This window comes from Harpia harpyja, chromosome 5, assembly GCF_026419915.1.
Source record: "Harpia harpyja isolate bHarHar1 chromosome 5, bHarHar1 primary haplotype, whole genome shotgun sequence".
NCBI lineage: Eukaryota > Metazoa > Chordata > Aves > Accipitriformes > Accipitridae > Harpia > Harpia harpyja.
In genome coordinates, this window is record NC_068944.1 from 30,974,690 (window position 1) to 30,990,099 (window position 15,410).

At 39.3% G+C, this 15,410-nt stretch overlaps 1 protein-coding gene across 1 annotated transcript; it reads left to right on the top strand.

Annotated features, from left to right (window-relative positions):
- The first annotated feature begins 6,828 nt into the window (after positions 1 to 6,828).
- LOC128141733 (transthyretin) lies at positions 6,829 to 14,761 on the top strand. Its single transcript, XM_052786809.1, has 4 exons — positions 6,829 to 6,960; positions 7,767 to 7,906; positions 12,488 to 12,623; positions 14,485 to 14,761. Exons 1-4 carry the CDS (start codon positions 6,892 to 6,894, stop codon positions 14,590 to 14,592), a joined length of 453 nt encoding a protein of 150 aa, XP_052642769.1. The 5' UTR covers positions 6,829 to 6,891; the 3' UTR covers positions 14,593 to 14,761.
- The last annotated feature ends 649 nt before the right edge of the window (positions 14,762 to 15,410 follow it).

Below are 15,410 nucleotides of genomic sequence, written 5' to 3' on the forward strand. Positions count from 1 at the left end.
GGCTCTGCTGGATAAGGTGGTTGTTGTTCTGCTTGAGTTTGTCATAAACACACAGCAGGCCTCTGCTTCATTATTATTACTGATAAAGCATCCCTGGATGCACAAAAAGTCCTGAACAGTCCTGTGACTGAACAGTTTCTCAGCAATGGTATGTGGTGGGCCCATATACTATGCAGACCAAGAAAGAGAAGCTCCCCAGGAAGAGCATACACAAACACAGGGCAGGGATAAAATGCATACCCCAACTGCAAAAAGCAGATTTTATAATAGCTGTGATTGTAGATCTAGAACAGTGGCACAACGGCCGTACATACAGCTAAGTTGTAGCCTCAGCTGATATATATTTTATTTTTGTGCTACAAGAGGTGTTCTGAACCTAGTTCAGAGAGAGTAATGAAAGAAACTGCTATTTTTATCCTCAGCAAGTGTTGCACTGAACTATTCACAAGCTTACACTCCATAAACCTGGGCATGTACCTGTCATGTGATTAGCATTCAGTCTCCCGGCTTGACTGGCAGTAGATAAAGGGGGTTATAACTACAGAGGCTTAATCAGGGAAAAGTATACACATGTTGCCGTTGTTCATCCATTTAAAGCAGCAATCTGTGTTTGCAGTATGTAAGGCAGACAGCACTTCATACAGAATGCACACTGGAGAGTTCGTGTACTTACATAGATGAAAATATACACAAGCTAGATTTTCGCTTACAATATACCAAGTCATGACTGCCAGTTAATCTCCTGTTGACTCATGTAGCCCACAGCATTTCAAACTTTACAAGTGATTTTTGTCCCACATAGTACACAAGTAGCTTGATTTACTGGCAATGTGGTGAGAAGCACTAGGAATCTCAGAGCTACTCATATTTTTATAGTATGCGTTCACCACATATTTCCTACCTTGCCCACAGAGTTAGCTTTCACATGTACTATGGGTATAACCAGCAACAGCTTTTGGCTCAGGTAAGCTAGTCTAAGAACAGTGGCTGGTCTACAATAGCTATTAACTCTTTTCTTCTGCATATGCATCACACTGTTAGCTGGTTCCGCAGCATAGAAGCGTCTAGCCCTTCTTTAACAGGTTTTCTCCTTGAAATGCTGTAGTATAGTTTATTCTTGTTCTTAAAAGTTGAGGAAGAGCAAAAAGACAAAAAAAAAAAAAGGAAATCCAGATGTTATTACTGTATTGTACATAGGGGTCATAATCTGCTCTGTTCTTGCCCTTTTGAGATACCCTTTTCTTTCTATCCCTCAAAAGATACACGGTTGTTTCCTCTCAGATCCATTTTCATGTGGTACATGTTTGTTTTTGCCAGACCAGTGACACTGGTAAATGTACTTGGAAGCTGATGCAAAAGTTCAGTGAAGCCCGTGGTAGATACAGGAACACTGTTTATGAGAGAAAATGATTAGTACAGCATTTCGTCAGAGCTTTTGGCAGGAAGCAGGCGCTGGTTCAATTAATAGAAAGAAAGGCATAGTGTGTGACTGTCACTGTAACTTGGTAGCTTCCTGCTCGACAGCATGCCCAGGGGATTTTATTCCAGGGCAGATGGGGATTTTATCCCGAGGTGGGGCAGATCAGCGGGAGGGATATAGGGGCTGGGCAGCCCAGGACACAGGACAGTGTCAAGGCACTCATGGGCACTCCAGTGACAGTTCACATCCAAGCTGCATCCAGATGAGTCCCTGTGGTGATCTATTATATTGATCTCCACTAAAGAAAGAATTGAGTAATTTAAATGACATTATAGGATGATTAGCCATTAACCAATGGCTAATTTGGCCCTGTGTAAATTTGAAGAAGCTTTTGAAGAGACTACCCAGGTGGCCCTGCATGCTGGAAAAACAGGCATTTCCACACACCTATTTGTATTCAGGTACCAGAATAAAGTGCCTTAGACTCAGCATTTTACAATCTTGAACAGCAAGATGCTGAGCAAAGTACATAGCTGCGACAGCTTTAGCAATACATATGTAACTTAAGAAAAGATTATAATTTAACCCTACAGAATCTTTTTAATGGTCATAATATCTAAGGGAAGATTTTAATTGTCATGTCTGATCTAATTATTCATTTGACATCTGCAGTCCACTGAGAGTAAACTGAGAATTTATGGAGATTCCCTTCAAAAATGTCATACACTCTCAAAAGAGCCTAGCCAAGACCCTATGAAAAGAGTGGCCTCTGGTAATGTTTTTTGCTATCAATCAGAAACATTTGCATCATGTTGTAGATTTACTGTGTACCTCTCACTGTAAGAAGGGGACAAAAATAAATTTATAACCTAAACAATCTAATCATTTTGCTAACAAAGAAATTTACCTTTCAAAACATTGATCTCATGGCAAGTTCCAAGCATCTTTCAGCAATAGGAAAGGTTAAGGCATCAGGGCTGACACAAGGTTATTCAGTTAGCTTTGTGTATGAGTTGATTTGGGGTTTTTTTTTGCAAGCACTTGTCTAGCCTGATGGGTTAGTATGTAAACATGAATACATATTAAAGTTGAAGAACAGAATTTTGTTTTAGAGGGATCACAGGGACTATAGAGTTAGCTAATGAAGTAGTACCTCATAGTGATCAGTGCCCAGTGACCTTGGAGTTTAAACACTTCAGAGCAAAAGCCTGCTGAGGTGAGCAAGGTGCCAGGTGAATTCATACACTACAAATACCCCAAAGGAACAATCATCTGTTTAGATGTTTCTTTTTTTGGACTTTGGGCTATGTCCCAGGATTCTCCTTGGATGTAACCTTGAAATGATCAAAACCTGTGATTTTATACCAGAAACCCAACCCAACCTATCTGTCTTCTAAATTGTTTGCTAACAGTTTACACTTCCTGATTTTCAAATTGACTGGATTTGATATAGGATACAAGCCAAGGATGATTTTCTTATTTTTCTGTTTAAGATCAGTAGTGTTTCCTTACTTCCCATTAAAATAGCCAGTGTTAGTCCTATAAGCAAAGAAATTTGAGAATGATCATTAAAACTCTAAATACAGACATACTCCTCACAGAAAATCTAAATGGGCAGCAGGCTGACAGACATGCACATACCACACACATGTGAAATGCCACTATTTTTTAATGCAATTCTTTACAAATTGAAATTCAAGCTCAAACAGGAACCTCTCTGAGCACATTTTTTAATTAGAAAAGTATTATCCCTAGCTTTGCAGAGGGGGAAGATGTTACATAATTAGCAAATAGTGAAATCAACACAAAATCTCAAAGTTCTTGACTCTAGTTCAGAAAATTCAGGCAAACTTCTTCGAGAGGTAAATCTCAGGTCTTTTCCTTTAAGTCCCTATGGAATGTTACTCCAGAAAAGTGAAAGAAGGTGTCACATTCAGGTATCTATACTATAGAAAGGATTTTTTCAGAGCTCAGGAATTCATTAATTCTTCGGAAAGTGCTAGGGAAATCTACCCAGATTACTGAATGGCTTTCACTCCAAAGTCACAGGAGAAGCTTACAGGTTTTTATGGTCAAAGTCAGATATTCCAGCCTGTCTGAGCATTTTATCATGTAGAAGCAGTTGCCTTTCTAAATAACATCAAATAGAAGGGAATGGAGCAGAGAATAAGGAGCTTATCTATGTAAAACAAGCATTAAGTGTGTGAGACTACATGGAAGAGAGAGAAAAATACTGTAGCACAGTTGGAAAAATCCTTGACATAAACAAGAGTATTAGCAGGACATGTTTGTTCTTGACCTGAACACTGTAATGCTTCCAAGCAGGGAACATGCTTTCATTAAAAATAGGCATTAATTCTAATTCTTCAGAGATGAACTTCAACTGATTTGGAATTCAGATAAGCCTTAAAGCATTCACATATTTGAGGATTATCTAAATTTTTCCATAACTGGGGGTCTCATACTTCTTGCTTTCCATAAGGCTGAGGTTACTCTGCACACCAGGCACTCTTTGACATTCTCTTCTCCAGCTCCCTCATCACCCTCTATGCTGGGTGATCACCCCTTCTTCTGGGTTTTGTGTGTCTCCTAGCCCCCAAATAGCCTTATGCTGTCTCTGTATTAGCTATGTAACCCTACTGTTTCTTCCACACCAGGATTCCTAAATATCTCTTTCTGAGGAGTTTTCAGTGACTCTGTTTACTCTTTTCTTACAGTAGGGCTTTTATGCTATTGCTCTCTGCTAAGGCTCCGTGTTGCACCGCTTTCTTCGTGGCATGTATCCAGCTAGCAGTCTCTGGGAACTGCCCTGTTTGCTGCTCTTCATGGCAGCTTCCCTACTCCTTCAGAAGGCCTAGAGTTTCCCAGCCCCACTTATTCCTCAGTGCTCAGCACTTTGTCATTTCACATTCCCATAGTTTTTTATCTGGGTTAAGTTATTCAGTTTATACGCTTCAGACTCCCATTCCACAGAAAATGTTTAACAACAATAGACAGACAAGAGTCAATCAGCACTTGTTGGATGCTCAGCAGTTTCCCATCCCCTTTCTCCTTTTCTCTCCACAATCACATGTTTTGATTCTCCACCAAGGGAAAATCATTCTTTTCAGCCAGCTATTCCAAATTCCTGAGTCCTCCCATACATTTTATGGAAAGCATTAGCATATTGTGCTAATAGGTTGAGGCTGACAATGGAAGGAGGAAGATCTACCTAGCATTGGTTTCACCAGGCTATAGTAATTTTAAATTAAGTTCACATGGGATTTTAATAGAATTCTCTATAAATTCTAGACGCTCCATGGCCTTCCAGATCAGAGAAATAATAAAGATTTTTTTTTTACCTTCTCACTGAGTCCACCTGTATCTTAGAACTTACAGAAATAATCTAGTTATCTGCAGAATGTGTGAACAGAGGAGATTCACAAACACACAAAGTCTAATTTCCCTTCAGAATGGTGCCCCTGTCAATAGTCAAAGGATCCCTATCTAGGCTATGTATGGGATGGTGAGAGTTGAAAAAAACAGCAAATGAAGGACAAGAAAAAAAATTCATGTTCGGGGTTAGAATTTTCCATGCTCCTTATTCACTTTAAAAACCAGCTGCCAAAAGGTCAATGTTATAAAAGAGGAAAGTAAAATAGATAATATGGACAGCTGAAATATACTATCCCTGTAGACCTGATTTTTCAGAAACTGTTACCTTGCAGGAAGACCTAGGAAAAATAATAATTTTTTGAAGTCATTCTCCCATGGGAGAGCAATTTCACATGCAGGCAGGTGCCAGTATCATTAGTTCCTTGGCATTATTTCCTTGCAGAACAGCTGATGATAGCAAATGACAGGACAGTCTACTTGCACTAGAATACAGATAATTTCTCTTCGTGACATACAAAGCTTTACTGCTTCAGAGAAATATTTACAATGAGAGCAAAATAATGAAGTAAAGTGTGATTATACAGATCTAAGAGCAGTATTTACCTTTCCAAGATCTGAATACAACCCACAAGCACTAGATTGCAGCATGATTCGTTACTGCTGGGCACCTTGCATTGACTTTTACATGCATACAAAGTGAGTGTAGAATTCTACCTATGTATCAGCCTGCTTTACTGTAAGTACAAAGGGCACTTTGATCCTAGTTCAGGAGATTACTTTAATATAGATTTTTTCAAAAACCAGCTTTGCCTAAAGAGAACAACTGCATAAAGCAGCCTGAAGGCATGAAAGCCACGGGAGAATACAGTCCATGACTTCTCTCTAAGACCTTCATCATAATCCTATTCAAGTTAAGAGGCAAAATTGCTTTTTGTTAGAATACTGTGAAATCAGTAAAAACTAAGTGTCCCAGCTCCTGAGAACATAAGTGTAGACTCAGGGTTGTTTAGGACATGGGGAGAAGGAAATGCCAAACAGGGCTGTTTCTTTGTCTCTCAACTAGTACAAGGTACAGTACAGACAACTTTTATGTGATGCAGCTGGAGAAACCCCGCTATACCACGCTTGTTCCCCCACTTGAAACCTTCTCCCAACTTAGGTTGGGGCTGAGTTCACCCCTGTAAAACCTCTTACCTAAATGTACATTTCAGAGCATAACAATAACATTTCCAGCATAATAAGAGTTTGGCAACTATAATGTTAGCTAGATGTTAGCATAAGCTACCGGTTTATGCTAGTTGCCTTGGCTCCTTCTGGGGTACGTGGAGCAAGAGAGGACTCCTTTCACTTTTCTGAGACCTTTATCTTCCCAAGGGGACAGAACTCTCCAGGTGTCTTCCCAGTGACTAAGAGGAAACCTCAATGTCTACCTGAAGATTAGGCAAGATGAATCCTTAGGAACTTCTGATGAGAGGCAGCATGTTGTCAGATCCTATCTAAATTAGGTTTCAAAAGAAACATTGCTCCTTGTAAACAAGCAAGGGAACTGCTTGGGAACCTGTCTCCCAGCGTGGACCATTAGCACTGCTTGAGCCAGACAGAGAACAAACTCCATCACCCATACCAAGTCTGCATCTATATGTGGTAACTGGTCTTCAGAAAGCATTGAATACATTGAGAAGAAACATGGAGCAGGTGCAGAGAAAGCATTGGGGTATTATCATGCACAACCTGAGGGCAAGTTAAAGAATATCTCCTGGAACTGGGTGGACTTCTGGGCAAACAAAGGTCATTTACATTATTCTGTAGAGGGGTTTCTACGAGTCTAATCTCCCCAGGCAAGGGTCATGTTTGTGTCCATTACTTATTCTCTTTGCTCTAGTGATCCTGTAGTCCTTCCATTGACTGCAATGGCAGTGCTATTCATGGACTAACTCTAGGATTGGACTATTTACTAAGCAAATAGTCAGAATCAGCAGATTTGGAGTCATATGGGCACCCAATAAGCAGCCTGTTTTGTTGTAGGATTGGGTATAAAATCCCAAATCCTCTCAGCTCCTAGCTGCTGGCACCAAGGCTCCCTAACAGCAAACAGAATGGCCTTTCACTCTGTGCTCTTTGTTTTCTTAGCTGGACTGGTATTTTTCTCTGAAGCTGCACCACTGGTGAGTCTCTTTTTATTCAAACTCAATCATTACAAGAATGATAATCTAGATTTTCTAGATGACTAGCATCCTCCTCATCCATGAAATTCTGTAACCATTAGGCTTTGCTGGAGTGCTATTTTACTACCATTTTTTAAGTAGCTTCTTCAGAATTCTTAAAACTACTTTTTTTTTGCCATTTACCCATCTATTTTAGGATATTATGAAAGGGTCAGGGATCTAGGAGGTGTGACCTTTTATTTCTGTCTGTCAGTTCGTGACTTGCATCCCGTATCTTCACTATAGAGGTAGCTTTACCTTCTTCACCAAACAAGTACATCTCTAAAGCACTAAAAAAATATTTCTGAAGTATGACTAAGGATTCCATATAGTAAAATGAAGTTTAAGAAATAAATATTCTTACAGTCCTTAGGGATGTCGTAGATATTTCTTTGTTGGTTTCCTATGCTAACATACCCTGCCTGCACTTAACAATAACTTACTATTTTCTTATTTGGGACCTCATTAAAAATGTATACTTTATAACATTTTCCCAGGGTCATATGCAAATCTAAATATTTATCAAGCAATCTGTTTGTATGTGTTTGTGTGTGTGTCTGTGTGTGTAATAAAGTGATCAGTATAAAGTTCTAAGATACTCTGCTTTAAGAAATAGATGTTTGCAAACTAGCTTTGAATACCATTTGGCAAAGAACTTGCTTTTAAGTCAACGTTAATTCTGTAATAAGAATCCATCTTTTCTTTGAAGGAAGGTTTTTGCAGGGCTGGTGAACAGCTCCTATACAATCTCTTCTGCTTTCCCCAAGGTCTCCCATGGCTCTGTTGATTCCAAATGCCCTCTCATGGTGAAAGTGCTGGATGCAGTCAGAGGAAGTCCTGCAGCTAACGTAGCTGTTAAAGTCTTTAAAAAGGCTGCAGATGGAAGCTGGCAGGACTTTGCTACTGGGTAAGTTATGTAGTCTTATGGAGCCATTTTCAAGGTGCCTCGGGCAAACAATTGAGAAATAAAGGGAATGGAGCTCTGATCAAAAAAGCAATATGTTTTCTAGCACGTGTCACACTATCACTGTTAACAGCAGGTGAATTCTGGTCTAAAATCCATCAGATTCAAGTGGAACTTATCCATGACTGATATACGTGCTCATAGCAAAAATATGTTGAGATGCTCATCTTATCTTTGTAAGGGAATAGGTTTAATAATTAATTTTTCTCCTAGCTTCAGTACTATCTTTCCTTTCTATAAAAAAGAAAAAAAAATTAAAAGCCTATTTAACAGAATTTTGTAGGTAACCCAGACTAACCTACTATCTTTATATGCAATGGATATAGAGCTTTATTTGCAGCAGTCACATACAAAATCCTCTCTGTAAGCTTTGTCTGCATGCATGCAAATAATAAGCGCATTAGCCTTCTCCTGTGTAACAAACGTGCTGGTTGGAAGAAACTCTTTGACGAGAAAGTTTTAAAGAGTCCCACTGTAACACAACACAGAAGCACAATCTCAGCATTTGGTTGTGATCATTTCTATAGAGCTGCATGGCTTTTGCTAGAATGACAGCTTAATACTTACAAAGCATCCTCAGAACATCACTGAGGGGCAGGCAATAATACTATTATCTTCAGTCTGTGGGAAAAGTATGGGTAACAGAGGAATACAGTTTACTAAAATTCAAATAGGTGAGGTATTCAGGCATTTAAGTTTCATTGTAACAACTCATCGAATCAGATTTTTAAATAAGTCCAGAGAAATCTCTAGTAACAGCAGGATATTCAAGCACAGAATGACAAGCACAAGCATGGACAGGAGCCACCAGAGAATCCAACTGCCTTTTACTAGGATTTTTATAGCATGATTTACATAAAAGCTGCAGAAAAAAAACAGAGGAGAAGACTACAAGGAGAGAGATACCTTTCTCTCCATCTGAAGGGTTTCTTTTTATAAAACTCAAAACAAAAAATACTTTTCCCCATTGAAAAGGAACAAGAAAGTTTAGGAGATTGAAGGAGAAACAAACACCTCCACTCCCAAATGCTGAGTGTTAATCTAGGAACAAATGACTCTTGGAATGGATTTATACACTTTAACGAACAGAGAAACCCCATGAAAAAATTATGCATTGTTTTCAAGGAAAGCGGAGACAAGGATAATGTCTTGTCCTTAGTGAGTATTTCTGCCATTATTAGGAAACCCTGAATATTTCAAATGTTTCATCAAGTGCTCTTGAACATGTAATACAAAATACAATTTACAGGGGGATAAGATAAATGAAACATCAGTGTTACACGTCCTCACTTTTTCAGCATAACAGTGTTTTCTTGTCCAGTTTGCAATGCTGCTCTCAAAAAGCCCAAGGAGACAAATCCCACAGTTCTTCTTAGCCAACCTCTGTTGACAGTTTAGGTCAGTACACCCCTGAGAAAATCAAATCACTTCTTCTTAAATATAAATTGAGATTAACCCTAGGCAAGTGAGAAGCATCTTGCTGGGGGAAGGCAGTGGAGGAACATTAAACCGCAATTTTTATTGCAGGTAGAAATTTTGACCTTTCCGTTGACTTGCATCTTAACCAAGGCTGCTTTCAGCGATACCATTGACTTTAGCTGATGACGCTCGTTTGAACTTGGTGTTCAAACGTGATTGCAATTTTTTTCTTTTGGGAAAACCAGAGTTTCTCTGTGTTAAACCAGATGAAAATCTGAATGCAGTCAAGGAACACAATCTGTAACTACTCCTGTCAGGTTAATAATATCTTGAAGTTACAGTACCTAGCAGATGCATATGGAAAAGTTACATTTTGTACATATGTCTATAAAAGTTATTTTTTTACCTTTTTGTTTGTTTTTACTTTGCTAACACATTTTAGGGAATTAAGCAAATGCACCTAGCAACTGGTGAATTTGGACTAACAGTATTTAAAAGGCAGGGAGGAAGTTCACATAGCAACAGCTGACTTTATTAAGAGGCTTGTTTCAAAAATTAGTCTAGCCAAAAATATGCAAGAAGAGATAACCTGAGCTGAGACGCACTCTGAGGAAGGCTTTAGGGAACACAGACCTGGGAAACATATGATTTGGGTTCTATGCGAGCTCCTCCCATGACTAGCTTTGACCTTCTCACTCCTCACAGGTTTTTGGAAATCTAGGTCTTATCACGTAGTTCAAGAGTTGCATTCACCAAACATAGTTCTCATGTGACCTAGGTTGTAAATCATAAAAAAAACCCCCAAACTGCAGCATATTTGAAGTGGCTCCCCCCACCCTCTTTTTTTTAAACTCCAAGATAATAATTCATGTTCCTGAGATATTTCCTCAGCAGTCTGCATCTGAGGGCAGAGTTCATCTCAGTGCAGTATGTGTCCCAAGACTGCATAAACATCATTGCACAGTGTACATTTAACCTGGTCACAATATACAACTAAGTGAAAAAGAGGATCAGGATTGCAGCCTAGGCTGGAGCCATAGTAGCTTAACCAGTGGTTTGCAAATTTTTTGCTGTAAAAGCACAGCTTTTTTAACTTAACTGTCCATCTTACAGCAGATGCTGGCAGTCCAGATCCTATTAAGAATAAGCAACCATAAGAAATAATAGTATTTATTCCCCCACTCAGACAGAAATACTAGTCCTGTTCAGAAGGAATCACTTGTAGCATTTTGCTACCAGGGCCAAATGCAGGGCATCCTCTGCCTTGTGCTAATCCCATCCAGGCTCTGAATCGCACACTGTCCTGTTGGCTGTCAATGCAGCAGTAATGCTGAAGGGTTTGCTTGTGAGATCACTTGCATTGAATGGCTACCACTTAATAACTAAAATTAAGAAAGTGCCATTAACTCCTGGTAGTAGGCGAGAGTCTTCAAGTGAATTCTTGTTTCGTTTCCCAACTGTTCTGGATGGTTAACATCTGCAACTTTGGGTCAACACCCATCAGCAAAAGCACCATTCAAGCTGCATTCACAGTTTTCTCAAACTAAAACTTACTTGTTTACCTGAACAAAGATTTTGAGGCAGACACCATTTTTCTGTGTAATTGGTTTGTGTCTAGACTATCCAACTTGTATGCAGATGTATGTGAATTGCTGACTTGTACTCTGAACACTTCTGCAGGATCTCAGCAATTCTGTTTCATGGTTTCAAGGACACTCACCAATAAATTCTCCCTCCTTTTACCTACTGCCTTTTGTTAAGGCAATATGGGTTAAACCGGGAAGTACTAATTAAACCAAGAGAAAACAGATGTGTACACTTCACAAATACCCTGTGAGCCATGTTTCAAACAGGGCTTGGATTCTCTGCAGGTTTGGTCTACCCTGGATACAGCTGATTTCACTTGTATTGGACCAGTGAGACTTTTGTCAGTCTTCAAAGTGCTGAACTTGAACTATAAGAAAACCTGAAAATTAGCATGGGATTTTCAATCCTGCTATTTCTTAATTTAAGCAAAAGCTCTGTCATTCAGACTTTTTTCATTCACCACCATTAACCAAAGCTGACAAATACGATGAAGGAGGAGGCAGCAGCTGGGAAAGAAAAGCTGCAATAGCACAACTGATTCTGTCTCTGATAATCAGCATGTCACTCCTTTCTCCCCTCCCTCTCTTCCTCCTCAACCTTTTCTGTTTTCTGCCTAGACAGCTAACCCTTGCCATAAGACTGGAAAGTTCCACCAGTTCTTCAAGTCAAGGCTTTCTTCATTTTTCCTTCAATTACATCATATGTTTATGAAGTGCTATAAATAAGTATTTTCAGCAGGAAAAAAAAAAGAACTAGCAAAAAAATCAGAAATAAAATAAAAGGAGGGAAAAGAGATAAATGGTGTTTAGGTGCAATGCCAGCTATATTTCCTTCTTGCTTCTGGAATTCATTCACCGACAGTTTATTGTTATGAGCTGAGTACATAATCTCTCTGAGTTGGGAATTCCTATTGCTCACTTATATGGCACCCAGTGGAAGAGGCCCCTGCTCTTTGACCAAGGCATTGTAATTCAAATTAATAAAATCTTGTGATGCCAAATTGCTTCTTCAAGGCGCTACCACTTAGGATCACATAAAACCACATCAGTGTATAGGGGTAAACCCTATAGCCTCAGTGCTAATAACTAGCAAACGAAGTAATTTTCCACTAAAATCTCTCTTCTCTCTTTAACTGTAATTTGAGATTTGGCATCTTGCCTTTCATCATGACAATCCTTTTCCTAAGCCACTAACAATTGGTTCCAGAGGGCACTTGGTACAAGTTAAACATGACATTGAAAGAAAGGCCTTAACTACAACCCCTGCCATAGCAACAAAAATGACAAAAAAAGCCACCCAGCTTTGATTTGTGATGTATATGGATGAGTTGGTAGCAAGGACAGGCTCTGCAATGTGGAAGCATACACTACATAGAAGGAGGGAATTATTTCAGATGATTAGAAACCATTCAATGTAGAATTTGGCTGTGCAGCACCTTTCCTATTTAATATTCCATTGTTTCTGTTTAGCATCTAAATGACAGTATAAAATATTTATGTAGATATTTTACCATTACAGTAAAACCACAGAGTATGGGGAGATCCATGAGCTCACAGCAGAAGAACAGTTTGTAGAAGGAATATACAGGGTTGAGTTTGACACCAGCTCTTACTGGAAGGGACTTGGCCTTTCTCCATTCCATGAATACGCTGATGTAAGTATTTGCAAATATATCCAATAACCTATATACTGTGTAGTGGCATCAGCTGGTAGGAACCAATACAGTCCTTTAATACTGAAGGAGCAGCATCATTCAGTGAAATGGTTCACTGCCACATAACATTGGGAAAATAAAGGCAGTATATAGCTGGCTAAGCCAAAGGAAGTAGCCAACTTCCCTGAAAATACTGACACAGCTCTTCCAAAGTGGAGCTGTGCCCATTCACCCATTCAGACCGGCAGGGACCTTTGTTCAAAAAGAGCTACATTATTCAAAAGTACATGGTGTTTAAAAAACAAACAAGAAAAAAAAAAGACTGCTTTTATTGTTGTTGAAGGAATATAGGGATTTAGAAACCCTAATTTTATAGGAAATAAGCTATTCTTTAATCAGAGGTACTCCCCCCATACCAGTCACCTGAAAATCCCTGAATTCTAGTATGACCTGTAATTACAGGAAAAACCAATTCTTTCTCATCTGCCTTTTTAAAAAAATTTATGCTCAGTACTGAAATATCCAATAGAAAAAAAAGGCATAAAAATATAAAGAAATAACCATAGTGGGAAAGGAAAAGTTGGCTGTTTCATTGATACTGAAATTTCATAAGCAGGCCAGCAATATAATCATGTTTCGTGCCTCCCTTTGCTTTCAGCCCTACACTGATTTATTGTGTGTTCTATTCTATTACATTTATTTAGCACTTCCAAAAAATTTGTTTCAATTCTTCAGGCTTAATCTGCCATTAAATTTAAGTTTCCCCAAATTAAGTAGTCCAGAATGGCTACAGGTTGTGTCGTAGAACATTTTAAACCACAAGTTTATGAAGCTCTGTGGAAGACTAAAACAAATGACTGAGGCCCAGGTCCATAGAAGTCTGAGGTGCGGCTTGGGTCATTTAGATCAAATAAACAATCCTCAAAAATATTCCCTAACCATTTGGATCTCTGAAAGTTGCTGGGGCTTACAGAAGGGCTTCACCTCAAAAGGTACATAAAAGCGCCTGGTTGAGACTCTTCCAGCTAGGCTCTTGAAGAAGCCTTCCTTTGACGTAATAGCCTACAGGTCAATAAATTAGCCTGGGAAGCAGGCAGAGTTCAATGACTATCTATGTACAAGGTAACTGAAGCCTACAGTCCTCACATCCCAGCAGCTTAGACTTTGGCAGGATCGGGATGTAGGAGGGAACTCTCTAGTCCTCTTGTAGAAAGTACGTCATGGTTCAGAAAATAGAGCAAATATTAGGCTAAAGAGAGCCAAAGAAAGTGGGACCTTAACCCAGGTGATGACACTTTCCTGGGAACTAGGTGTCCCAAATTCCAGGGACTGATTTGGAGAGCAGCAAATTTGAATTATCTTAGGACAAGGGTCTCTCCTTGTTCTGGGAAGTCTAGCCACTCAGTTCTTAATGCAAGAACTGACCCATCACTAGCTGTGTTAAAAACAGGAGAGAGGCACTGAAGTACAGAAAGCAGCTTTGGGGTCCAACTGCCTACCTTGCTTGGACACCTCACACTAGATGGGATTTCACCTCTCTGTCTTTCTTACCAGTCGTTTGAGATACCTCCCCCTCATCCTCCCATTCCACATCACAAACTAGTTTGCCTGGCTCAGGTGTAGGTATCTCCACCTAGCTTCACCACAGCCAAGGCTCTTTGTGGACCTCAGTCCTCACAAATTTCTCAGTCTTCAGCAATCATCACAAAGTAATGGGGAGCATTACCTATCAGAAGGGTAAAATCATTGACTGGACAGAACTGGCAAAGTATTCTGCAGAGGAAATGGTGCTTCCTAATTCTTAATAAGGTAGTTTTGAATGTACATTGTTCATTGTGATCACAAGTTTTCTCTTTTCCAGGTGGTGTTCACTGCTAATGATTCCGGTCACCGCCACTATACCATTGCCGCTCTCCTCAGTCCTTTCTCTTATTCAACCACTGCTGTTGTCAGTGAACCCCAGGAATAAACATGTACTGTCGCTACACAAACACCCTCCTCTGCTAGAACTATCTAGGCTTTTAGGAGGAAGGTTTTTCCTACTGCTAATGCATAACTTTTTGCTACATTAGTTTTTTTTCCATTTTGTAACCTGGCTAACCTCAGACAAGTCAATAAAATGTTACTTCTTTAAAACAGTTTGGATTCTATTGGTTAAGTTTTATTGTGTTCTAAGGTGTCATGTTTTGCATTCAAGTGCAAAGGACATCTGGAAAACATGCATGGCATAGTACTTGATTTGGTTCTGTCATCTTCCTCCATCACCTTAAAAAAGTCTCACCAAATGCACTGGCTCAAAGTGAGAAAGTTACAGAGTTATGCTACCACCTTAAATAATTTGACCAAACAGATGTACTCAAAATAAGAACGTCATCCATGCTGCTCATAGTTTACACACAGAAGAGATGGTCCCACTATCAACTAGGTCACAGGGTAAATGGGAGAAATTCTGAATACCTAGCAGCAGAACAAACAATGCAGAAAGACTGTTGAAATATATATATCCAGAGAGCTGAAAGAGTTAAAATTTGTGTACCCTTACTTAAAACTTCAGGTAAACCTCAAACCTTTGTCATTTCAAGAGGAAAGTTTGCTTCAGAACTTCCTAGATTGATTGAGCAGCAATTTCAATTAGCCCCATTTTTAACAACTCTGATCTTTAACCCAGCTGGCTACTGTATTCAGGTGCATTCCAATTAAATCTCTAGTAAGTCAAATCTCTAGCCATCATTAAAAAAAAGTCCTAAAATAGAAGCATCATCTTAATATTCTCTTCATATTTTTAGA

What these genes read in the sequence shown, in the direction of transcription:
- LOC128141733 (XM_052786809.1), top strand. Translation starts at nt 6,892, where the DNA reads ATGGCCTTTCACTCTGTGCTCTTTGTTTTCTTAGCTGGACTGGTATTT. An exon ending in TGGCAGGACTTTGCTACTGG is followed by an intron (nt 7,907 to 12,487) that starts GTAAGTTATGTA and finishes TTACCATTACAG; the next exon opens with TAAAACCACAGAGTATGGGG. An exon ending in CATTCCATGAATACGCTGAT is followed by an intron (nt 12,624 to 14,484) that starts GTAAGTATTTGC and finishes TCTCTTTTCCAG; the next exon opens with GTGGTGTTCACTGCTAATGA.